At 27.5% G+C, this 26,718-nt stretch overlaps 2 protein-coding genes across 3 annotated transcripts in view; one reads left to right on the forward strand and one right to left on the reverse strand.

Moving 5' to 3' along the window:
• The window catches only part of LOC129989506 (uncharacterized), a 36,745-nt gene extending 30,227 nt beyond the window's left edge, over window positions 1-6,518 (forward strand). Inside the window, exons 6-10 of the mRNA XM_056098079.1 lie at window positions 197-257; window positions 987-1,102; window positions 3,850-3,955; window positions 6,114-6,169; window positions 6,360-6,518. Of these exons, the coding sequence (XP_055954054.1) occupies window positions 197-257; window positions 987-1,102; window positions 3,850-3,955; window positions 6,114-6,169; window positions 6,360-6,473 (453 nt within the window). The 3' untranslated portion in view covers window positions 6,474-6,518. The remainder of the gene's footprint in view (window positions 1-196; window positions 258-986; window positions 1,103-3,849; window positions 3,956-6,113; window positions 6,170-6,359) is intronic.
• LOC129989505 (dynamin-like 120 kDa protein, mitochondrial) overlaps window positions 6,510-26,718 on the reverse strand; it is a 33,023-nt gene continuing 12,814 nt past the window's right edge. For both annotated transcript variants that reach the window (XM_056098078.1, XM_056098077.1), the window contains 16 exons: window positions 24,111-24,241; window positions 23,766-23,838; window positions 23,428-23,500; window positions 19,950-20,065; window positions 19,576-19,640; window positions 19,215-19,291; window positions 17,323-17,415; window positions 17,170-17,242; window positions 14,851-15,006; window positions 14,136-14,244; window positions 11,941-12,071; window positions 11,196-11,288; window positions 11,003-11,116; window positions 10,815-10,908; window positions 10,119-10,229; window positions 6,510-6,902 (listed from right to left, as the gene is read on the reverse strand). In XM_056098078.1, coding sequence (XP_055954053.1) covers window positions 6,838-6,902; window positions 10,119-10,229; window positions 10,815-10,908; window positions 11,003-11,116; window positions 11,196-11,288; window positions 11,941-12,071; window positions 14,136-14,244; window positions 14,851-15,006; window positions 17,170-17,242; window positions 17,323-17,415; window positions 19,215-19,291; window positions 19,576-19,640; window positions 19,950-20,065; window positions 23,428-23,500; window positions 23,766-23,838; window positions 24,111-24,241 — 1,574 coding nt within the window. In that variant the 3' untranslated portion in view covers window positions 6,510-6,837. The remainder of the gene's footprint in view (window positions 6,903-10,118; window positions 10,230-10,814; window positions 10,909-11,002; window positions 11,117-11,195; window positions 11,289-11,940; window positions 12,072-14,135; window positions 14,245-14,850; window positions 15,007-17,169; window positions 17,243-17,322; window positions 17,416-19,214; window positions 19,292-19,575; window positions 19,641-19,949; window positions 20,066-23,427; window positions 23,501-23,765; window positions 23,839-24,110; window positions 24,242-26,718) is intronic.

Consider the following 26,718-nt stretch of genomic DNA (forward strand, 5'->3'; position numbering starts at 1 on the left):
ATTCCAAAATTATTTCTTCCGCAGAAACGCGCCGGGTACCAGCTAGTTTATTCTAAAACAATCGCAATGACTTATTTCGGATTCAAAAAATATTTTTGAATAACGCTTTTACGGCTTCGGACAAATAAATAAATTTATTATGGAGTTTAATGTTTACTTATATTCAAAATTAGTCATTTAATATTCTTTTTTGCAGACCATTTCCTGCATGGTTATTCTGCAGATACTAAATATGGTGTTGGTGGCCTTTGCAACAGGTTATGTCACTTAAACATATTTTCATTTATAAGCTACAAAATTATTTCTTTTGATGATCATATGTTACTCAATAATATTTATTCCTAACTACCAGTTTTTCAAACCAATTATAAAATTTTTACAGCTTGTATGTGGGGGGATCAGCATGGAAAAAACGCTTATAAAAGAATTTACATAAGATTCTATTTGTTTCAAGTTATTCGAAAAAAAGCAAATCTGCATCCATTCTCTTGTACACAAGATGTACTGTAATACTGACGCGAAATGTTTTAACACCGTCTTCTGCTCTGATCTGTCATGTGCAATTGGATTAAGATAAAATTTAGGAAATTAATTAAATTAAAAAATATCATTACGTGTATATATATAATATACGACACGATGCTCAAGAGTTTTCATATTTGCATTCAAAATCATGATGACCGCAGCAATTAATATACCACCATTTCAAATTTGAAATACCTCTTCTCGTGCATACTTTAACCCGCGACTTTGAAACTTGACTCAAATAAATATGTCATCTAGACAATGCTCCGTAAATTTTTCTTCATCTAAAATAATTTCATCTTGATACTAGGATGCCAATGTATTAAATATATTAAAGTGTTCTTGTTCAAGCTTTTATTATATTTGGTTTTAGCCTACTCGTGTATTATTATTTATTATTGTTGTTTATATCAAGGGGGGTGGGGGACTTTTCATTCAACTAACAACCTCTTTATTTACAGCTGTCCTCTCAAAGCAAATGTTGATGTCCAAAGTAGAAGGCACATTAATGGCCCAGACATATCTGGCAACAGTCATTACCATGGCTGGCTTATACTTCATGATTTATCGAATTGACGTATGTCTTATTTTTGATAAGCAATTAACTATACAACTAAAAGTCTTGGGTTATTTGAATCGGAACCGTTGATATAAAAAAAATTATATATTTGATATGTAATAGCATTTACTAGCAATTTCTAGCTTAAATCATTATTTGCTATTGAAAAAAAAAAAAAAAAAAAAAAAAATTGAAGAAAACAATTCTGAAATATAGCGCGAAAATAAATTTATTTCCCCGAATTTTTGTCTGCAACAGTTAAAAGTAATAAACGGAATGAAATGAAATTTTATAAACAGTGGAAGGCATAAAGAGTTGAATTCTAGAAAAAGCATTAAAAGCTTTCAAATTATACCTTTTAAATGATCGCCATTAGAATCGTTCTTGATCTTACTAAAGACTCCAAATTTAGTTCCGATAGAAATTGTGGTCAAAAGTCACATCGAGTAAAAGACAGATCAGCTGTTTCATTTGGCTAAATCATAAATGGAGCTTAGTTATCTTATCTGTCATTAAAAATCTAACCTTCCCATTCAATTGACTAAAAAAGACAGTTACTACATGGTGTACGTGTCCCGAGATTTGTTTTCATGCTTTTTTTAAGCTGAATCGATGCATAGCCAAAAAGACTCATTTTTTTTTACACGTTACCGGAGTAACAAAGCCTTACGCATTCTTAAGACAAATGATTAGCAAAATAATTGAATTCCATGTCGACATTCCAAGCATGTGGAAACAATCGTTCAATATAGCCAATACGTCGACAAGTCTGTGCTGCTCGTTTACCATACCTTATGAAGTGTTTTATTATTGTACATTTTGTTATTTCAAAGTTCAAGTTTTAAATTGTAAGGAAACAGCTTTTTGAAATGAAAAAAAATCTTTACATTTTATACATCTATTTATTATATTAATAATATTTTATGTAAATATAATACCAAATGCAAATTAAAACTATGCATGTATGCATCCTATTGCTTGCCAAGCATGCTTCTAGACCGTTCAAAAATGCGCGGGCCCTGGGAGCGCGTTGAGCGCCGTACGCAGTGGTAATTGTTAAACTTCGAAAACTGAACATTTCATCAAAACAAATTATAACATGTTTTTATCCATATGCTAAAAATAATTATTTTAAATTTTGTAAAATATAGTTTTCGAAATTCAATTTCTAAAACAAAGCACAGTCTATTTGTACCACCAAAATATTCTTCCAAAAAAACTCTCAGCAAAAAAACACACACCTATTTTTTAGCTATTGCCACGTATATACGATTAACGATATTGCAATTTTTACCTCTGCCCATTATATTGATAATACTTCCTTTTGCTTATCGAATTCACCCTGTCTCAATTGCATCTTTGCAGCAGAATCTTTAGTGATATGCCAAATCTTTAGGGCCCTCCAATATCCCCCCGTCCGAAAAAAAAAAAAAAAAAAAACTGTCGAGATTTTCGTCATCTGATGATGTCAACAGGCATGATCTGAGAAGAGACATCTGGAAATTTCCTTCGGTTTCTATCTCTTTTTTAAACCTTGAAAAATCTTGTTTCAAATCATCGAGGATTATTCATAAAAAATTATATATATCTCTCTATATATAACTATATATATATCTATATACAGGGTGTCCCAAAAAATGTATACACACTTTAAATAATTGTAAATTTGGGGTTTATTATAATTCGAATAATTTTCAACATGTAAAAGATTCTACAAATATCATTCTATTGTCTTGTTATCGCATGTTCTCAAACTGATGCCCGTTCTGCTCCAGACACTGCTGACAACGCGAAGCGATGGAAAAGCACACATGATGGAACAATTCCCTTGGGATATTCGTACATTCATGTTCAATGGTTGCCCTCAATTGAACAACTGTTGCAGGTTTACGGACGTCCTGAACAGTTCCATCAGCTTCAAACTTATCTCTAATTCGTGTAGTAACTCGTGTATAATTCGTATGGTAACTCGTGTAGGTGGTTCTTTGTTAAACTCCCACTTAAATTGTCTTTGCATTTCTACTGCATTTTCATACTTCCAGTAGCATTTTAGAATAAATTTCCTTTCTTCAAATTCAAGTCTGTCTGCCATCACTCGGTTCAATGGGTTCAGTCAGTAAAGAAAGAAGAAATAACTTAGTTATCAGCTGCTAAAATGTGTATACATTTTTTTGGGACACCCTGTATATAATTACTTAGAGCAAAACTAAACCAAAACATAATATTAGTTTAGACACTAGAACTTCAAGACTGATTAGGAACGAAAAAACATATTCCTTCTGTTAAGTGAAACCCCTATTTCGAGAGCAATGTCGTTGAAGGTATTATTACATATTACCAAATGTTTTCACTTCAAAATAATACCAAACAAGCTTTTAGGGATATTTCTTTGCTTTTATTCCTTACTCTATAGCTTAAAAAACAGAAGATAGGTTATTGTAACAACGTGCCACGATATTTCACCCTTGTTTCGTTGAATAAATTTAGTTTTCAAAACAGACTTAATTGTCGCAACAGTAACCAAGAAAGTACATTGAATACAATTTGTTGCACTGTTTGAAATTCTCAACTCCTCACGAACTCTCTGGTCCAAGATTAATTTTAATCACCAATCAATTTCGTCTCTCAAAGTTCTACTAAAAAAAAACTATCTCTAATAAGAGCTATCTGTAAATTTTATTCACTCACTGAAGTTTTTTTAACATTGAATATAAACTTTTTAAAGAATAATTTCGATAAGTAATATATTTTTTCCCCTTCACTAGCCTGAGAGCTGGGATTTTGGCTCTACAGACAAAGCTAAAGAATATATAGCTGTAGGTCAATTCATCAAAATGCTGTACTTGTCAGTTTCTGCTGCAACTCTGTGTGGTAAGAATTATATAACAAATGATAATTTTTAAAAAGTTGACATAACAAAACCAGGCCATCCAGAATAGCATTAACTGCAATATAATTCTAGAATTAACCTTAAAATTTTGCAAGCAAAAGTTGACAGAAGACAGGGAGGAGAGTCATCATTTTTGGAAATCTTCTCTAAAATAGTCAGTTTTATGACCTTTTTACTTAGCAAAAAAAAAAAAAAAAAAAAAAAAAAGTACTTAAATTATTAACCTTGAGATATAAGTGAATCTACCCATTACAATCTAAAAACACTTTTGGATTTGAGTGCTGGAGAGAATAACTCAAGACAAGTGAAATTTGGTATGCAATCTACATTCTACAAATACAGATTTGCTACCAAATTTTGAACAAAATCTGTATGGGAAATCAGTATGTTTGTCCATCTATGTCAAAACAATAACTCAGAAACACAAAAAAGCTAAATGGATGAAATTAAGCAAATAGTTTTATCATTAGAATTGTAGACATGTATAAAAATTTGAATACAATCCGTTGATGGGTTGAATGTCTGTTAATTTACAATGATGGAAATGCGATAACATGAAAATGCAGACCTGTTTCATGAAATTTGGTTCACAGCAGCAATGCATCAACCAACTGGAGGAAAGAAAGAATCTAAATGCTTACTCGATTTTGTTTATAAAATAAAGCACACCGATTCTGTTGTTGATGGAAAAAATCGTTTTTTTTTTGTAGTCAGTGGTAGCATTGATCAGACAAAAATAGAAGCTCAAGAAAACACAAAAAAATGTAGGGCAAAAAGAAGTGACTAATCTCACTAAGAACTGCACTCTGCATATCTTTTTCTAAGTCGATCATCATAATAGAAATATGATTTGTATAATCACAAACTGAGATGCACACATGGTCACAAAAATTTTAATAATTAATGAATTTCACTTATCACACAGCCTTATGATTGTAGAAGATTCATGATCATTCAATTCTATAATTTTGTTGATTGAATGTATCCTACAACTCTTTGGTTCATTTACATGCAATGTTACAAACTCTTCTTGCCTAATAAATATTGGTAAAGGATTAAATAACAATAGATAAATTACTGAACAATAGATCTTTCACTTAGAATATGCATTCAAAAGAAATCAACTACAGAAAAATCTCTCACAACCAGCAATATCAAAATAATAGTATTTTCGAAAATATATATAAAAAATATCAATCAGGGTTGCCACTCAAATCTGGAAGAAAAATTCCCTGTACGTATATTCAAGTACAAGGAAATGCAAAAAATAACACTCATGTGCTAGTTACAATGCAATATGATTTTAAAGAGTGGAAAAAGCAAGGAAAAGAAGCAATAATTTTACATTATTCGAAATAATAGCATGTTAAAAAAATTTGATATTTAAAAAAATAAAAAAAAAAATCCTCTTTATTATCTCTAGAACTTAGCGAGACAAAATTGATATATTAAGTGGAGGGGAGGATATATTACTTCTCATGCTCTTTAAATGCAAGTCACACAATTAAGGACTCAGGTGAAATAAAACACAAAACATTACAAAGAAAATTACTTTCTTTTATTTATTCATTTTTGCAAATTCATGGATTTGGGGATTTGCATTTCCCATATTTTTTAGTTGCTTTTCAAATTCCCTGTGTTTTCCAGGTTCTGGTAGCGTGGCAACCCTGATCAATACTTTTAACAAATTCAAATAAAATCTAATTCCTGGACATCTGGATTGAATCCAATAGACTACCAATTTTACTTGTGAAATGCATAAAAAAATTCATTAATTTTAAAGAATCTCATTAATTTTACATTAAAACAAAATATTACCATGGTTGTGATATTTATATTGCTTCATGTTTAAAAAGTATTTTGTATCGTATCAGAAAGTGAGAGAAAAAAAATGAGTTAGAGTTTTGAAATTTTTTAACGTGCATATTCTCAATGACAAATTATCTTAATATCTTCAGAATTTAATTATCAGTTAAACATAAAATAAATTAAAATTTGATTTCTTAAAAGTGGTAACAGCTAATAATTTAATATAGATCCCAAGATCAACAAACAGAAAATGGTTTTAAAATATTTCTACTAATTAATATACTGATAAAAATATGTTCAGAAAAACTTTCTAAAATTCTCTTATTGTAGGAGCTGCTAATATACAACCAAATTCTTGGTATGTGACTTTAATACTTTGTTTCCAGGTAAGAAAAACCTTTAATTTTTTTTAAATTGCTGCACTTAAATATATTTTAATATTTAACTTTCTTGATGCAGAACTAAATACGCCATACAAATGTTTTTATTTTTATATTGTAAGAAGTATTACATAAATTACAAATACATAATACAATGTAAGTAGATACTTGCTAATATATTATTTCTGATTTTCAGAGTTTAGTGAATTTTGTCTACTTTGCATCAATTTTAGCACAGACCATAGGAAATTATCACAGTTACACAGTTCAAGTTCGTAGATCCAGATCTATGACTCATCTGAACTCATGAGCATCATCCAATTTTGTATTATGTAAATAAAGTTATTTATTACTGAAATAAGGATAATTTTAATGAAAAGGTATACAGAAAATCTATTTCCATAATCATTCTTACATACACTAGTAAATTAAATCAATTTCTTTAGCAATTAAAAAACTGTTAAATATTTATTGCTATTAAAAAATTTCAATTATAGAATTTGTATAGAACACAAAAAAGCAATGACATTTTAAAGAGTAAATCAAAATTCATACATAATTCCAACAAGATATATCTACAAAGAGAAAAATTAATGTTCAATTTTGCTATCATATTACAGAACATCAGCAAATATAAATAAATAATTTCAGAATTTCACTAAGTTCTATATAGCTCAGCTTTCTGCATGCAACGCTGCAACAAATTCTTCTAGTTTTTCTTGAATATGTCTCACACGTTCTAAAATGGGGGAAAAAAGATTAAAAACAATAAGCATATACTTTAAAATAGTTTAACCTTACTAAGCAAACAAGCTGATAAGTATTTTTCCTGTTTATATGTATATAGTCTAACAATTCTAAAGATAAAATGGTCTTAAAATTTTGGCAATTTAATTCATAACAAAATTTTTCAAATTACTCAGATTAAAAAATAATTTTTCAGAATTTAAAGCTAAAAATAATTTAATGCTTTGTAGATTAACAAAAAAAAAAAGAAAAGAAAAAGGGGGGGGGGAGAGATTAAACAATCTCTGAAAAATTGGCATGACACTGTTGACTGTTAACAGCAATAATACATTCACAATCTTAATTCAAATATTACAAAAGCAACATATTTCGTTAATGTTTTATGGAAACTGTTAGATCACTATCTATAAGTAATTTAATCAGCTCCATAGTTACTGACTAGGGAATTAAAAGTAATAAGAAATTTTACTCAATGAATCATTTCAATTAAGATCCATGACTATTCAAATTGTATCTCTCCTTCCAAATAAATGAAAAACATGCAATAGAGTATTTTTCAGTGTTTTCTTTTTTCTTTTTTTCAGTTACTCAAAAACAATATATTTAATCATAAAGATGGTGTTTATAAAATTCTATACAAAATGAATTAACTATCAATGATTTGTTACTAATATGACTATTAGCTACTAGTACAAATTATGAGTAAGACCACTTTATTGCAACAACAAAATTACAATGATTTTCCAATTCTCAAAACCAAAGAAATTGTATGAATAAAGAATATATGCAAAAATATAAAGATCATTCAGAAAAGAAAAAAAAGAAGAGACGGAAAAAAAAAAGAGCAAAGTACATTTCAATGAAAATAAACGCTATCAAAGCTTGATGTACAACACAACTGATGTACAACACAAAGCTAGCACTACTTTGCTATGAAACTGCCATTTTTATTGGGGCACTTATTACAATGGAAATTAAATATTTCAAGGATGATATGAGTCTCAATCAACTCCTGTCAATGATTGAAGTCATAAATTTACTACTTCTTAAAGTGTATATCTCTAATATATATATATATATATATATATATATATATATATATATATATATATATATATATATATATATATATATATATATATATATATACATACATAATATATATTCATAAGGCACCAAGCTGGGATTTTAAGGGGCAGAATAGTTTAAATAGTCTCATTTGAAATTTTGCAATGCTTGTAGCATTGCAACAATTGCATAAGATCAAGTGTTACCATGAATCAACTAATTCTTGCAGACAACAATTTGTGTTTTATTTTGGATAATGTGTGAAAATCATCAAAAGGTCTGTTTCTTTCTTTTTCAAAGCTCACAGTGGTTTGGCGGTAAGGTCTCAGATTCAGTCTTCAGATTGAGACCAGAATTCCATTGAAGAACTGTCAGGTAAGCAGATCTGGTGTATGTTAAAGCCATTGGGGCCAAACGTCTTCCCGCTGATGTTATGTGAAAGTTTAGAGGGAGGGGTGCCAGCTCAAGTGTCATCCTCGTTATCTGACCACCGTTCGAAATTACGAGGTCTGCCCCAAAATAGCCTTAGTATTGCTTATTTATGGGACGTTAATATAGCTAAACTAAACTATTATTTTTCAAAATGAATCATTTTTCTCTTTATGCTGTAAAAAAGCAATATTAAAAACAGTATCTTTATTTATAATAAAATAACCGCAGGCATTAAAAAATTTGTGTTTCATTGTGATAAATGCCTCAATAACAATGGCAATTATGCAGAAAAGTAACGTTTGATTTAGTAAAGTTGTGCATCCGGTTTCATTTAATATCTTTTGTTCTCATTGTGATATGCCCAATCTTTCATTATTTAATCACATATTTACTTTTATATGCATATCTGTATATACCAGAACTTCAATACCACAGCTCTAATATGATGTGAAAGCTTGAAGAAGTTGCGTCAACTTAGGTGGCATTCTCTTTAACTGACAAAAGTTCAAAAATATGAAGATTACTCCAAAATATCTTTCATGAAGTTTACAAAAGTAAAAGCAGTTAGTTCTTAAAAACTTTAAAATGAAAAATTTTTAATGCAAGAATGAAAATATTTTTTCCATGTTGTAAGTATTTGTAAGTATAATTTTAATTCATTAAAAGTATTTTTATTCCTGTATTTTAATTCTAACATGCTCTCTTCAAATTATCACATCACATTAGAGCTCTGATATTGATGTACCAATATACATCTATGTTTACGAATGTATATATTTTTGCACATTAAGTTAATTTATATAACTTAGGTGTAATGTGTTATCCTTTGAAAGAATAATGATTTTTTTGGACATTAAAAAAGTCATAGTAACTATGATAAGAGCAAGATCTCACACTGAAATTGCAAAATATGCATTGGCTTACATTTTGAGTAGAGTTTTATGGAAACCCTCCGTTTATAATTAATTTTTTCATTTTGAAGTAATCGGGGATAAACTAGGGGAGGGAAAAATGTTTCAATACAGTTTTTTCTGCTTAGCAGTTGAAGTTTACATCAATATAAGGGGAGGGGAACTTGATATTCTCATACAGAATCCTAACTAAAATGATTAAAAGTTTTAAACCTATACAAGAAAATACTTATAACTATGTCATTTTTTACACCATAAACACTGGTCTACCATTTATATGCAGCACTTGAAAACTTCTTTACGGAAAAAAATCATATAAAATTATTTTTTTTAAACTTTTCTTTGTGATGTTTATCAATATTTGGAGTTTCTGTTAAATAAAATCAAGCAAAATTTTTAATGTTCAAAAGATTCCAATGTTCTATATTCCAATTTCAATATTCTAAAAGATCCCAAAATTAATTTCAAAACATAGAGGTTATGTAAATTTATAATTTTTAATACAATACAGACAAATTGTTAAAAAAAATGTAAGGAAATTTTTACCATAAATTTGCATAAACAGGGAACTTTATTGTAAAGTATCAAGTAATTAACCCTAGTCATTTTAATTTGTATTTAGACGTATAAACTTCAGAATAAAAATATTTATAACACAAAAGCAAATGTTCCTGCTATTAATTCCTGTTTTTAATATGAAGAACATTTTCCTAACTTTAATCTCAAACTAATAAAATTTCAAAGCTCATTTTAATCAACTTCTCACAAAAAGAAAGAAAATTAATGATAAAACTTACTGAGTTCTTCTGCTAGTTCAACTCTTCTGCCTGTCAACAATTTCTTCTTTTTATTAGCATCTTGACTGTAATCTTCAAGAACCTCCTTGATTTCCTTTTCTAGCCTTCGAGCTACAAAATCATAATAGTAAATAAGAATTATAAGAAGCATCCTCTTCCCCCCTTTTTTTACTAATAAAGATTTAAAACTGTTCTTTGAATTAGGTAAACCAAATTATTATATATATATATATATATATATATATATATATATATATATATATATATATATATATATATATATATATATATATATATATATATATATATATATATATATATATAAAATAAATTCAAATATTTCAATAATAAGATGAAGTTTAATAAAACCAATGTTTTAAAAGAAAAGTAATAAATTACTTTCCAAATGATAAATATTTTAAAGCAAAATTATTTAACCAAGTTTCATTAAATACACTGAATAGTGATTACGTTAAATATCTGATGAAGAGTTCTCAAATAAATATGCTATAAAAAAAAGACTACATTTCTTTTAATTTTTATACAACTCCAAACAATTATGTTGCCAGCAGACAGAGAATTTGTAAAGAAACACTAGCAATTATTGCTAGTTTTCCTTTGTCTATTTTCTATGATATCAACTTCCAAAACGAATTTTTAAAATGGTGAATTTAACTTTTATACATTAAAACTAACCTTCAGCATTCATAATTTGCTGTCTCAATGCATTTGATGTAGTTTGAAGCATTCTCTGTATTCTCCAAAACAGGACAACATCATTACAATCAATCTGTAACAGCAACAACATTAAAAATCAATAAAAGATAATAAATATTCAAGAGAGAATTATCAAAAAAATATAGAATACAAAATATTATTCATACTTCGGAATCTAATCCTTGATGATAAAGATAGAAAGCCCTCTTGCAATCATATGCTTTCTGTAAGGATTTTTCTAAGAAATATTTCCTATGAATTGGGTGCCACACTTGTGTAATCTGAAAACAGAATCAGCAAATGCTATACATAAATTAAATAAAAATAAGAAGTAATAATACTTATTTGTGCAAGACTTACTAAGTCATAGTCAGCTTCAACATCCTTCGATTGTAAATTTCTTTTGATTGTAGTCAGATCATCAGCATTTAACAAAGTATTCAGATTATAATTCTGTAAAAACACAACAGAATGTTTTTATAACAAATAACATTATCAGATATAGTAATTTATAATATGTTAAATAGTACAAAAAAATATAAATCCCTGTAAATGATACTGGTTTTGCCTATTGCAATTATAAACATCTGCTTGAACAAAATATAAATATACTGGCATGTGTATATATATTAAACAAGCAAATTGCATAGCTTTAAGTTTAAATTTACATAATATTAGAATATGTTCTTTTACACAAGACAAGATGTCCCAAAAGACCACTGAGTGAAATAACAAGTATACAGGAAATGCTATAATGTTGATGTTAAGAACTTTTTATAATACTACATATCCTGTTTCAACAAAGAATTTTCAGGATAAAATAGCATTTGTCATTCTGTAGAATATCAAAACATTTTGAATAATATCTAAAGTACATATTACAAAACTAAATAGTTTTTCCCATACATTACATTACATAAAACACTCTACTCAAATTTTGCATTTCATATGTTCTCAAAATGATATATATTAATAAAAAATCTTCCTCTTTGAAAATTTTTAATAATTTTTAAATATTTTATCCTTATATGCTTGTATAAAATTTACTAATCAATATAAAACAATGCCATTCATCAACAAGATAGGGAAATAAAATTAAACTCACATAACGTTGAAACATTTTCTCTATTTCTTGTTTAATGCTAGACCACAATTGTTGTTCTGGAGTTCTATAACGCCAATGCAACCAACGTTCAGTAAATCCAGGTCCTTCCATTTCATAAATATATGCATTAGCTGAAATATAAAAACAAGTTAATATATTTTGTTGCATTCACTAAAAGTTTAACACAAGATATGGAGAGATTAAAGTTACAGTGATTAAGCTTACTGTTTCAAAATTTAGTTTAAAATTTCAACCATTGTTCTAATTTAATTTAATCCTATGTTAAAATTAGACCCAGAAAACACTCTTAAAGGATAACATTAAAAGATTTTTATTCTCAAATTGATTGCTACACCATTTATATTACATTAATTTTTGGAAAATCTAAGAAAATGTGATATATATCATTGTAATTTTAACTCATCTAGTTAGAAAAATTCAAGTTACAACATAATTTAGATGAGAATTTCATCTCAATCCAATTTTATTGATTTTATGTGTGTGTACTATCTCAATCAAAATAGCATAGCTATATTGAAGCTGTAGATAGAATGAAACAAAAAACAACCATTCTCAAAAAATGAATTCTGCATCATAATATATTACACTCTGTAACTTTTTCTTTTCTCTTTTTTTTTTTTTTTTTTCGCTGTGTAAAATGTTAAAATAAGTTTACTTCTCTTCTGAAGTTTACTTCTAAAAGTCAGTAATGTAATGAAAATAATTCTGAACTACTAACATGCAAAACTATCAACATTACTTATTTTTTAAAGCTATCAAACTTGCTCGCTAAAAAAATTTATTTATTAATGTTTACTGTATTGTTGTTATTAATTCCAGATTTATTTGAGTTTATGAATTTACATTCCTTATAAAACTCATTTCTGCATTTTGCATAACATTTGGATAAAATATCAACTTTGAATAAAATACTATGTTTCATATATCTGTAATTACTCAATAAAACTTTAGTAAATAAAAAGAAATATAACTTTGTCATTTGTTATTTCCATGTGAAAATGTAAATTTAAAAATCAGCACATAAAAAAAAACCCAACAATGCAAGTATATTGTAATTTAAAAAAGTTTTATGAATGCAAAAATTTTTCTACTAATTTTTACAACTAAAAAAGGCATCAAATAATAAAACTTGATTTTTCTGATGCAACATTATAAAAAAAAGTCAATGAGAGGGATATACAACTAGTTATTTTTTCTTATTGAAGCATATCCCCCAATATTGGTTACCCAGTTATCAACAGCACTTTTTACTAATATGTTACATATAACACAGCATCATTGGTTAATTTAAAAATAAATATTCAGGTTCATTTTATTTTGTAATAATGATAATAACAAATTTTAAAACAAGTATTTTTAAACATTATTCAAAATTATTTAATAGATATCTATTATTAATTAAATCTATAATTAAAATAACTATTTTTTAAAAATCACACAGCACAATTTTGTCAATCAAACAAATTAACACAATTTGTTAGAACTTTGTTTCATTGATTAGCAATATCTTTTGCTTTTTTAAGTCATCATTGCTTGTCTAAACATTACAACCAGCTCCTACATTCATTTTTATAATGAGGAGCAACACCAGTGTTTTTGTATCCATGTTGGAACAGTATTCCTTCCCTTCCCCAATCATGCCAAAAATACTTTCACTATCCACATTTTGCTGTAAGCAAAAATTCAGGAAAAAAGGGCCTTTTCAGTATTTTTTGTAGAAATTCTTCAGTATATATTAGAAATTCTGCAATTTTCTAATTTCCATAATAATTACAGAAATTCCTTGGCTATAGGAGGGTATGTGGAAAACAAATCAGAAATATTTTCAGGTGAAATTTCCCCATCAGAACTTTTTTGAAAACTTCTCCAAAAATTTGCAAAAAAGTTCGTTTTGTATGTAATATGCCATTACGATATATACATAATATTATCAGTGCCAAACAAAGCGTTATAACAAAGCCTGCAAAAACAAAGCATCAACATTCGATTATTTTAACTAAATTAATCTTCGAATTACTTGTATGAAATATAGAAAAACATCTTTAATAATATATTATACAAATAAAAGCTGTTATAACTAGTAAATAAAAAAATGCCACAAAATTCATTAAATACAACAATTTAAAATTTTATGGATATAATAATAAAAAACAAAACTATAAAAAAATACTTACTTTGTTCAAGTCTATCTTTCAAACTTGATTCTAAAAACTTTATAGCTGAATCCCATTGTTGCTTATCTGGAACAGCTCTATCTTCAAGAGCATTAAGTTGAATAATACGCTATGATTTGACAAAAGATATAAAGCATCATCAAAACAGATAATCTGAATTGTGCAAAATTGATTATTTAGCATATTAACAAATTGCTAAGAAACTTATAATTAATACTAAACATAATGATTAAACATAAACAATATAACATAAATATGGTTTAAATTTATAGATTACATCAAAACAATAAAATCTATTATTTTACAAAAAAGCAATATTAAACTTTTATTTAACATTTTTTAATACACTTTTTTTTTTTTGTAAAATTCATAATGGCAATTTATATTTGTATATATTTTAAATTAAAAGAATTGAAAATGCAGAACTGAAATTTCAAGGCAATGTTTATTATTATTTTTTTCATCAATAGCCATGGAAGTTAAATAGCATATTCGATTGATTTAAATTAGACCAATATGAAAAGCATACTAAGTTAGAAAGCAGGCATTCATATATATAAAAGAAAGGAAGATTTCTTTCTTAATTTTATTTCTAATTATCCTGAATAACAAAGAATACCAAGAAAAAAAAAATCAGAAATTTAAAATATGCTTATCAAGATATTTTATAAAGATAAAAATAAAAAAAGAAAGAATCAATTAATTTAAAACATACTAGCATATCCACTGCTTTATCTTCCCAAGAATGATGACGGACAGCATCTTCAACTACAGCTGCCTTCAGATTATCAAAAATATCATCATGTTCCTTAGATGACTTAGATTTTTCTAATATCTGATGAAACTCTTCTTGTAGAGTTTGCCACCCAATCTGCATAAATAAAAAGGAAACTGAAGGAAAGAAAAACTGACATATTTTCAAGGTAATTCACACATAACAAATGGATTTGTATCATTGAAATACAAATTCTTAAAAATTTTTAGTTAAGCGAAATGCATTAAAATTTATTGTAGCAACCATGACCTAGTGTTTGAAAAATAGATGCTTCCAGTAAATGTTCTGGTATTCACAACACAATTTATTCAGGGCATTTAATAGATAGATCGTACAATATAGTAGATATAAATACAAAGGAACTATGGTGGCATATGCAATATTACACTTTGCAGATCTCAACAATTAAAATTAATCATATGATTTCAAATGCTCCAAGGACCTCACAAGCTGGTATTCTTTCTCTTCTCCAATTGATATGTATTTGTTATACAGGAAAAATATGAAATACAGCATTCTACAAAATGCCTAGGCATTGTATATAATGCCTAAAATTAGATGCCATTGTATGAAATGATTCATATTCACACATTTCCTAAGCATTCTATAGAATGCCCAATGAGAAACCAGCAAAATATGAAATATATCCCCCAATCCAAAAAACATGGATGGGATATCCATTTCTGATACCTACTATGAATGTTTAAAGGAAATAAGTGACATACTTGCATGCAAAAAATGTCACTAAAAAATTCATACCTTCTATAGCAATGCTAGTAAAGATGATAAAATGGATATTTAGTGCACCCAGTATTTCAAAACTGAAAATGATATTGAAGGTAAAATAAATTCTAAAACCATTCTTTAAATATAATTTTAAAAAAAAGGAATTTGAGAAAAAAAAATCCATAGCTTCTTTGGGAACTACTGAGCAAGTTCCTATTCCCGATGTCAACAAAGGGCAAGATCATTCCCGCAATATATTGGCAGTTGTAATGAGTGTGACAGAAGACGGTTTCTAGCTACTTGGAACTTCTGAAGGAATTTTAAAACATGTATATGTGAGATCACAATTTACTTTATGTCCTAAGAATTTGCTTAGCATTGAAGATATTCCTAACCAAGAAATTTGCTCTGTCTAGAGGTAAGCAGCCAAAGATTTGTCAAATGTATGTGTAACACAAAGTGCCAAAATATAAAATGTCCTTAATATGAGTTTTTTTATATGAAAATTTTGTTTCCCTTAATAAGAAAGGTACAAATATTGTTTTGCACAACTTTCATTTTTCTTTACTTATTTTGAATAAATTTTTAATGGCATTAAAAAATTATTATTAAAACTCATTATTATTTTTTTTTCAGTATAACATTCGCATTTTTGTGGAATGCACACCATTTATATAATAGCCTTATCAGTACCTTTTTTCTATAGTTTGCCTAAATAGCATATGCCATTGTATAGAATGCATATGTATTATATACAAAGCATAGGGAAAGTATGTAATAATTCTCATATTTCAAATTTTGCCCAAAAATGTCCAGCATTATATAAAATACCTAGGCATTCTATAGAATTCTGGCATTTCATACTTTGCCAGTAACATACCTGAATACATACCTACAATTTCACCTGATTGATGCACAGTTGATGCATAGTTCTTTCATTATCACAGGTACTTACTTACTCTCTACTACTGACTGATTCCCAACCAACCTTAGATTGCAATGCCACCTTTTCGAAGGTAAGTAAAGGCAACAAAACACTACATTCATATTTCATATAAATGCTTATTTCTACAAAAATTTTAAGAAATAAATTTATAAGCATTAATTAATAGACAAATTCTGACAGGGCAACTTCAATTATAAATTATACAAAAAATGTGCCTTGTAACAATAAAAAAAAAAATATGCATTTCATTGCATCTTTATTTCTTTTGCATTTTCCATTTTTGTTACATTCATACATTCATGAATTTTATATGATACTCCTTTGTAACATGCGCATAAAAAATTAATATCTATTTCTATGAAATAATATCATTTCCAATTTTCAAAAATCATGTATTAAAAATCAAATAAACTTCTTCAATTTTCAAAAATAATCTTCAAACATTTTTTTTCAATCTATTTGTCTGTTTAATCTATCCTATTTTTCAATTCTTATCTAATAAGAATTGAAAAATCAAATATAGAAATCTAATTTCAATACTTTATAAGCTAATATTAACTTTTATGAATAAAAGAAATAAATCTTACATCTACAGATTTCTTAGGCAGCATTTCATCGGCCCAGTGCTTCAGTTTGATATCAACGGCTGTGTTAAATGATCTGTAAAAAAATTATTATTGAATTCGAAACTGCCTTCTTATGTAAATAATTTACATCTTGCAGACATTTTCATAACTTACCCAGCACTGCCAGACTGCCAAGCCTGCACATAAATATTTTCAAAAACATATGCTGACATTTTTTTCCAAAGCTCTTTTGCCAAAGTTTCTTCCCTATAACACAATAAACATATTTAATTAAAATATATTTGAAAAACTGAAAAATATTTACAAAAGTTAAAACAGTAACAGAAACAACAAATTAAGAATTTTATTAAAAATAAGGCGATGTTCACTATATCTACTATTTTGGAAATAGCAAGTAATAATTTATAAAAGCTCATTTGTTTTCTTCCAAATTATACTGGGAATAATCTTCTTTGTTTATTGTAAACTTACTAAGTTATTTGTATAATCATTACATTATAAGCAACATATCTTTTGAAACTAAATTAAGGAGCCTAACTAAAAAATACAGCACAAATACCAAATTTCAATTTTTTTTAAGAGTGTAAATGTGGTAATTTAACTGCATTTCTTAGATGATAGTTGGGGGATTTTGCCAATGTTGGCAAAAAAACTGTATTATATTCTATAGTTTTATCTATTAAGATTACTGATAAAACTGTGTAAGAAAAATAATAAAATTCATACTCTAAACATCTCTATCAATCTATATAATATTAATTTCAAATTAGAATCCTTTATAAATAACTATTATAATATAATCAAAATTAAATAATATATTTCACCCTTACATTTCAATTCAATTTGAAATTGAGATATGCATATTAAGAATAACATATTATAAGCAACTGAAATTTTGCATCATGGGAGAATGATTAAAATTCTTTTTAGCCCTTAATTGTAGGTTCATGATATATGACATGATTATTGTTCGCATTTAGGAACACAAATATTTTTGTTTCCTTCTTTTTTTCTTCCTTCCCCCCCCCCCCCATCTTTATGAGTAGTTGAATTCTTCTAATTTTTTTATTGATAGCAAATATTTTATTTCCTCAAACACAAATTACACATTCTTCCCTCCTAAATTAAGCCAAAAAATATTCATACTTATATGAAATGCAAATCTTACAAATTACAGGTTGTTCTTTAAAAAAAATGACTAAACAATAAGAAAAATTAATAAAATACATTAAAAGAAAATATTGATTAAAAAAATTATGTATTAAGAATAATTTTAAAAGAGTAGTAATAATTTCTCAGGTAATATTTGAAAAATCTAAGCGTAATAAAACTACTGTGCATAATTTTAATATGCAAACAATTCCTTAAAATCTTGCAATGTCAAAATTGTCATAGTGATTTTCACTGCTTCCTAGTTCAATCAGTTTCAATTGCAAAAGAGTGTTTTTGTTGTCGTTTTTAAAATGGACAGTGCCAAAAATATTTTAATAAATATGATTGGTTACAGAGTTGCCACTCAGATCTGGGAGGAAAAAATTCCTGAGTTTTCCTTGAAAGTAAATTCAAGATACGACGAAATGCACAGATAATGTGTTTGCTAAAAATACTTTTTAAGGATTTTTTTTTTTTTTTTTTACATTTATTGATTTAGAAAAGGGAATGTTGAGTGCCTTTTGAAAGAATGCATTGGTGTTAGAGATTTTTATTCATTCCCTGGCATGAGAGTTGTGATGTTCATCATCTTTTTTAAAGCATGTGAGAAATAAATAAAAAGTGAGATTTAGATCAGGAAAAGAGAGAAAATTTTAGAATTAAGTAACATTGGCTAGTTTAAAAAAAATAGGAAAATTATTAGAATATAATTTAAAGAAATGTCTTTGCACATATACAATAAATTTTTAATTATTGTTATTGAGAACATTTCTTTTACTGTTTGTTATTACGTAAATAATAATAAGGCAAAATTAAATTATAACCACTTGAAATTTCTACACAATCTAAAAAAAAGCAGGATATAGAAATAAAATAAATAACTATAAGCTAACCAATGTTTAGGAGACAGCTGGCTTAGATTGATAATTTCATCAAGGAGCTCTCCTCTTGCTTTCTCAAACAGTTCATCCTAATCACAAAAAAGTAACATTTGGTGAAACTTAATTAAGTGGCATCATTTTTAATAATCAATTAAATCATTCAATTAACAAAAGTAATCATAAAAATTGCAACATTAATGATATAACAAGATTAACAAGAAAATTTTAAATTTCTGCTGGCCAAAGTAATTGAATATATTTTTTTAAAAAATTAATCATTTCTAAAACCTTTTGTCACTAATGAATAAATGAAATTTCTAAAATTAATATATTAAAACAAATTACTATAAAGGGACAAATAACAATAACATACCCTATCTAATTCTCTGATTCTAGGGAAATTATTTTTCCATTCTGCTTCTAAATTAAACCGGGCAGCTACAAAGAACAAAACAAATGAGAATGTTAATACATTTGCTTTTAATACTGATGAAATAATAGTGTGGATATAATTTTGAAAAGCCTGGTATCAAAAAACATTTAAAGACAAGAAAAATTTTGTTTTAAAATATAAATGCAGAAAAATCATTAAATATAATAAATTATAAAAATCTTCAGAAAAAAAAATCAATATAAAATTTAATGAAATCTAAGTTCAGTTGAAATAAGATTTTATATTCTTATTATATTAATGACAAACAAAATACATGCATTTCTATCATATTCAAGATTCAAATTATGTATTACCTTTGAAAGCATCTGCTTGCTGTTCTGCCGATGCTTTCACCATTTTCCAAAAACAATCAGAAACAGCAAAACTAAGATTTCGGGTAGAACATTGAGATGTATTGAGAATTCCAGTCCTAATAATGAATAAATAATATGGAAATGAATAAAGAAATAAGTAAGCATGGTAATAATCATATTTTCAATTAAATACTGCCAATTAATAACCCAATTAATGTTTTCCCATAAATAGTTTTATAATTTACTGCCAACATCTTAAATTAGGAATAATAACCACAATTAGATTTATTTGAAATATAAACAAGGCTGCTGAAATTTTCATGATAACTTTTTCTTTTACATTCTTCTAGATTTGTAATTAACAATAGCAAAAATAAATTATCATGATTTAGACTTTTTTTTTTTTTGTAAGTTTCATGTTAGGTTTCCAAACCATTTAAATAAAAACTGGCAATTTCAAAAACATCTTTATGTTTCATCTAATTTTCAATAGGCTTTTACATTTTTTTTTTGTCAAAATTAAATAATGTGTCATATAATACCATGTAAAATATTTTTTACATAGTAATGTAGAACATACATTGTGCATATATCAATGCATTTACATTTTTTACATAGTATAGATGTCAATGCAATTCAGTGATACACGAAATAATGTTTTAAATCTTCATTTAATACTGAAATAAAAACAATCGTTGAATAAAAAAAGATGTTATTGCTCCTTTTGAAAGATGTTTCGAAAATAATATGTTCTTTCAACACTCAGCTTGGATTTTTTTTATTGTCTTTAGCATTCTTTTTTTTTTTTAGTATAAACGATTATCTTCATTGAATTTTTAAATATAAAATATTAATTTTGCATTTTCGATAGAGATACAAAGAGAAAATTTTTAGAACTTTAATTAAATTTTTAAAGAAGTTTTCAAATTTTCTTTCCAAAACCTTACGCTTTCTTGCTTTTACATTAAATAATCGACAAAGAATGTAGGGTAAATATACTTTGCAAAAATATCTTTATTTTGCCACTCATTTTTACTAATCTTTTAAAATATAACTATTAAAATTTTTGTCTAACCAAGGAAATATATTACGTCAAACGTTATATATCTCATCTATTGAATTGTTTCGATAGATGAGATAACATATTTTTAAAACTTCATTTAATACTGAAATACAAAAATTTACGAAATAAAATTCGGGGAAAAAATTACTCAGCGAAATATAATTTGAAAATACATTCCTTCAGTTTTCAGCCTGAATATTTTACTAAAATATTCAGGCTGAAACTAAAATATTACATTCTTCATAACTAAACATATAGATTTAAAACTACATTCATCATAAATATTACTTTTTTAGTATGAACTGTCATGCTGAATTTTTCAAGCTGAATTTCTGATTTTAAAATATTATGAGAAGTTTTCTATAGTATTGTTAAGAAAAGATAAATTTTTGAACGAAAGTTTAATATTAAATTTCCACAAATTAACGCATGAGGGAATCATTTGCAAATTTTTGATAATATGTACATTATATAATATTTTTTGATTCCTCATCTCTATCTCTCTCATTCATCTGGCCCTAGTTAGTTTCATCTCCTGCTTCTTTGCTTAGAATAAACAAGAGATTAGCTAAAGTATTATTTTTTGGCCAAGCTTCATCTTCGCTGATAGATCACTGACACTTTCATCAGAAGCAAGTAAAATTGCTTCAATTTCTTCTTCAGTGTGTTCATGATTTCTTTTACTCATAACGAAGAAATAATAAGCGTTTCAATACGAAAATTACTCTGATAATCCAAAAACCCAATTCACAGTACATAAAATAAAGAGTAGAAATTCACAATTGAAGAGAAATTTTCAGAATGGTATTCGAAAAAGGAACTCAGTATTTATATAACTTATCTCACTCTGTGAATGGGGTGAAAAAGAATACTCCCAGTCTTTTTTTTTTTTCTTTTTTCTTTTAATTCTATTTTGAAAGCAGTAGTTTGTGCTCGGCCTCAGAAATTCCGACAGTCCTTTGATGACAGAATAAGACACTTGGAGTGTAAAACGATTTCCCTCCACAGTAACAAGAGTCACTACACATTTTGTGAGAAAACTGTGATGTGACTAGGCCGCAGTGACAATGCAATAGTTTGTCTTTATATCATTACAATAGTCTTAATACTGAAAAGAGCTTTCAATGCTTATCCGAAAAATATACAACTTGTCGGTATCCTTATATATCATTCATCGTTAACAGAGCACTTCAGTGGAAATTTTTTTATAAATGACCATAAAATCTTTCCAATTTTGAGCTAACAATACATGAAAATAGAAACTAAAACCCTTTTGAAATACAAAATATACGCCAACAATCTATTTAGTGAATTCCTCCTCAACCCCTACCGCCTTAAGGCACAGGGGAAACTATGGTGAAAAAGCTGCGATTGTGGAAGATAACGAGGACCTCCTGGAGTGTTTAGTAGAGTTGCCGCTTTTAATTCCCATCTCTCCTAAAACGGCTAGCAGCCGCCCCAAACCGACCCACGTGGTAGTTATAGGGTAAATTCTCAAACCGCCCAGCTGGAACCGAGAGAGTTAAGAATTTTAATAGAATTAATTGATTGATAAAAAAAAATGAAAAGTCAATTAAATTTTTATCATACTAGAGTTTCCTTGAATTTATTTAAACTAGCCAGTTTGCCAACCAGTTGGTTTATCTGAATTAATGGTTGCTAAAGATTTCAATTAAATAATCTGCATAGCTTGTTTCTTAACAATAGCATTGTAGAGTTTTCTTTATACCTGCAACTATTATCAGAGGTCATTTTGACCACACGTCCAGAGTAAAAGAAACATTCTACTCTTTTGCTAATATAATGCAAAGATAAATTTCTAAGTATACAAATCATTTGCTTGATAAATATATGTAAACAAAGAATAACTAAACATAGTGATGAGATAAAATAATCAAAAATCATTCCCATTGTCTTTAAACTTGTCAGTATTTTATAAATTCTGTCACCAGTTTTCACTATGAAATAAATTTAATGCTAAAAGACTCCACAAATTTTAATCATTAAGACTAATTGAAAATGCAAAATCAGTCAGATGTTAACTGTGATAACATTAATTGCCATCCATTTCACCAATGTCTATATAAATTCTTTTTAAATGCAATTATTTAACGTTTTCATCATTCTGTTTTTCAATTATAGGGTTTTGTCAAACATTATTGGATGAAAATAGGCTAAAGAAAATGTTTTCCAAGTCAAACGGGGATAAACTAAACCTGAAACGAAGGTAATAATGCCATGTTTTTATCCACAAATATAAAAGCTAATGAATTATTTAAGCTAAATTTTTTTTTTAAAGCTCAAAGTAATTTTTCAATATTTTACATCAGTTAATTTTAATAATTAAGTCTTTTTTTTTCTCTTGATGAATCAATCAAATAAGCCTATTAGAGAAGTCTCAAAATAAAATATTACCTGCATAGTTTAGAATTTTTAAAAAAATCTTCTTCATAGTTTTTAATTATGCTTATACTGTCATCTTGACTACCTAAAGAGCAAAAGAAGTTTCACATATAAGAAAATAAAGAAACCAATTGAAAGAAATCAACTATTGAAAAATTAAGACTGAATAGATTTTCTTTATACAAAGGAAAAAAATAGAATTAATTTACCATTTTGAATAAAATTTAAAAGAAGTAATAATAACCAGGAAAACAACAACAAAAAAATCTTTATACTAAAAGTTTTGACACATTATACATGTTTGAAACAGATATTAAATAGCTAGGATTATAATAATAATAATTTTTTACCACGGCCAGTGACAACAGCAAAATATCCTAAAGCCTTCATTGGAAACAGTTTGCCATCTAATATTTTTTTTAGCTACAATAAAATATGTTTTTTTAATTAAAATACACAGAAAATGTATAATATCGAAATAAAATAAAAGGAAAACAAGCACTAAAATTAAGCTAAAGCAACAATAATGATAATAATATTTTGTGTTATTGTTATATTGAAAAATTATTCAAAAGGGCACAAGCATAAAACTATTTTCATGATATTTTACATCAAAAAGTAATTTTATCACAATTTTTAAGGGAGAAAAATAAATTACTGTACAGGATTATAATAATAAAAGAGAAAATCAATACCCTAGTAGGGTCAGCCAAATTTTTTTCTGCAAGATCAACTTTTGTAAGAACAAAAATAGTTCTACGTCCCTGGGGATCCATTTGACTAACCAAATCTGTGACTATACTGCGTTCTGCATCTACAGATCCATCTGCAATGAACAAGATGTTTATTATTTTCATGACAAAAAAATATTAAAAAAAAACTTGCAAAAAATCTTTTAAAAAAATCCTTTAAAGTTAAGGTTACAGTAATGATTAATGTTTTTGTAGTGTGCAATGGGCAAACAGAATTCTCTATCATTCCTAACCTACAGAATACCGATTGCTGGAAAGAAAATGGCATTACAAATTTGGTAACTAATAAATCTGAATTATCACATTAATTTTAACATTAAAACATTATTACACTAATGTTTTTATCCTTCTATTTTTTCTCCCCTCAACTATTTATTTATTTTAAAGTCATAAAATGCAAATCAACAAAAGAATAAAGGTTCAAAGAGCTTCAAGAATAATGAAAATAAAAATAAAATAGATACTATATAGAAAATAGTTAATTTCTCCAAGTGGCTAATTGTGGAGTATGAACTTTTAATGAAAATATGTAAAAGATTTTGCTGAATTGAAAATTCTTCATTTCATGTATAATTTAAAAACTTTTAGATTTAAGGAGAAGCAGAATGAAGTTCTTCAAAGCCATTTTGTTCTTTATGAATACAAAAAGAATCCATTCTTTTCATCCATTATTAGATTTCCTTGCAAGTCATAACCAGTAGGAGATACAATCTAAAGAGGAAGGTAGAAAGCAAAAGAAAGGTACAGAGGAAATGAATGATTAGTTTATAAAGTATTTGAAGGGAATTCTGAAGAAAATCTCTCCCAAATTCCAGCAGAATCAGCATTTATTTTACATGCATGTGGATTGAAGAACATTGGAACAATATACTTAAGTTAAAATAAAACTTTAATTTGGGAGATTAAAAAATAAATATTATTAGAAAGTAGATAACTTGAAATTATTATGTATAATCATGAAAAGGATTTTGTCCATTTAAAATATTTTCAAGCATAGTTTTCATTCATTTACTAACTTTTACCCGCGACTTCGTTCGCATGGAAATTTTAATGTGTGTGTATGAGAACTGACAATCTGATCAATACTCGGCAGTGTCTGTCTTTGGTCGTTGTTTATGGTGATGTTGCATGTTGGGGTATGTTCGTTTGCAAGATTAAGCTGCAATTTGAAAACGGAAAGTTCAATATGGCCACTGTTAAGCAAAGTTGCAGCAATGCCCGAGGAAGATACCGTCAGAGCTATATTGCGGCCCTTGCGGATTTGGGCTAGCAGGAGATCCAGCACAAACGTCTTACCCGTACCTTCTGGTGCGTCAAAAAAGAATAATCCCTCCTCTCCTCTATTTACTTGGTTCAGAATCGTTTCGTAGATTTGACGCTGCTCGGAAAATAATCGTGGTGTCATTTCATTGACCTGCGCTTCTAAAACTGCAGTGTTGTAGTTTAGCTCCTTCAAAACTTCGCTTGATAATTCCCCTCTTCACTGCAGTGGGGGTAGGCTGAAATCAGTAAGACATTTTCCAGATATTGAATTTATTTTATCCTCAATCAATACCAAAGCTTCATTAATGATTAGGTTATTGTGAATGCCATCCAGCCTATTCATGACATCTTTTGATAAAGTGTCCTTGTATTTATCCCACAGCTGGAGGGGGTTTGAAGTCCGCAAGTGCTCACTAAAATTGCAAACAGGTCTTCTAGCTACTTTCAGAGCCCGAGCTTTATTACTCCTCTTTGAAAGATTGGATTTGCGTTTTTTGGGCATTTCAAAAAATTATCAAATAACAACAAATAAAAAAAAAATTAAAACTAACCTAAAAACCGATGCACTTAAAACTATAAGTATATGCGAAAAATATATAATGAACATAAATACAATTTGTTACAAAAACACACAATTAATGTAAAAACAATTGATTTACATTGTAAACTGAAATAAAACAAAACAGCGAGTACATATTTCTTTAAAGTCAAGTCTATTTTATTTATCGATCGAGATTGAGATAGCTACAACAGTATAATACACATAATTTTTTAACTTTTAATTAAAATGAAAACACAGTTGTCAACAATCAGAACACACTGCGCATGCATGAATTTTCAATGCCAGTTGGGGTAACGCAAATGCGTGAATTTTCTACGCGAGTTGGGGTAACGCAATGCAGATTAGAAATTTTCAGAATGAATCCGAAAGATCGATTAATTAACAATGTTTCATTTTAAATGCATCAAACACCAAAAAAATAAACAGAATCCTTTGAAATAATCGGTCAAAAATATATTAAGCCTAACCTCACGTGGGAAAAAAAAACTGAAGCCTTACTCAGTTTTGGCGGGATTTGGCCTCAGATTTTTGGCGGAAAAGTCAGTTTTTAATTAATAAAAAATTAACCACTCAATTAAACGGAATAATTAGTAACCTATGTCCTATTCCATACTATAATTTATCAATGTGCTAAATTTTATAAAATTCCATTCAACCGTTCTGACATGACTAACAAACATCCATCCATCTATCCATCCAAACTTTCACATTTATAACAGTAGTATA

This window comes from Argiope bruennichi, chromosome 10 (assembly GCF_947563725.1).
Source record: "Argiope bruennichi chromosome 10, qqArgBrue1.1, whole genome shotgun sequence".
Taxonomy (NCBI): domain Eukaryota; kingdom Metazoa; phylum Arthropoda; class Arachnida; order Araneae; family Araneidae; genus Argiope; species Argiope bruennichi.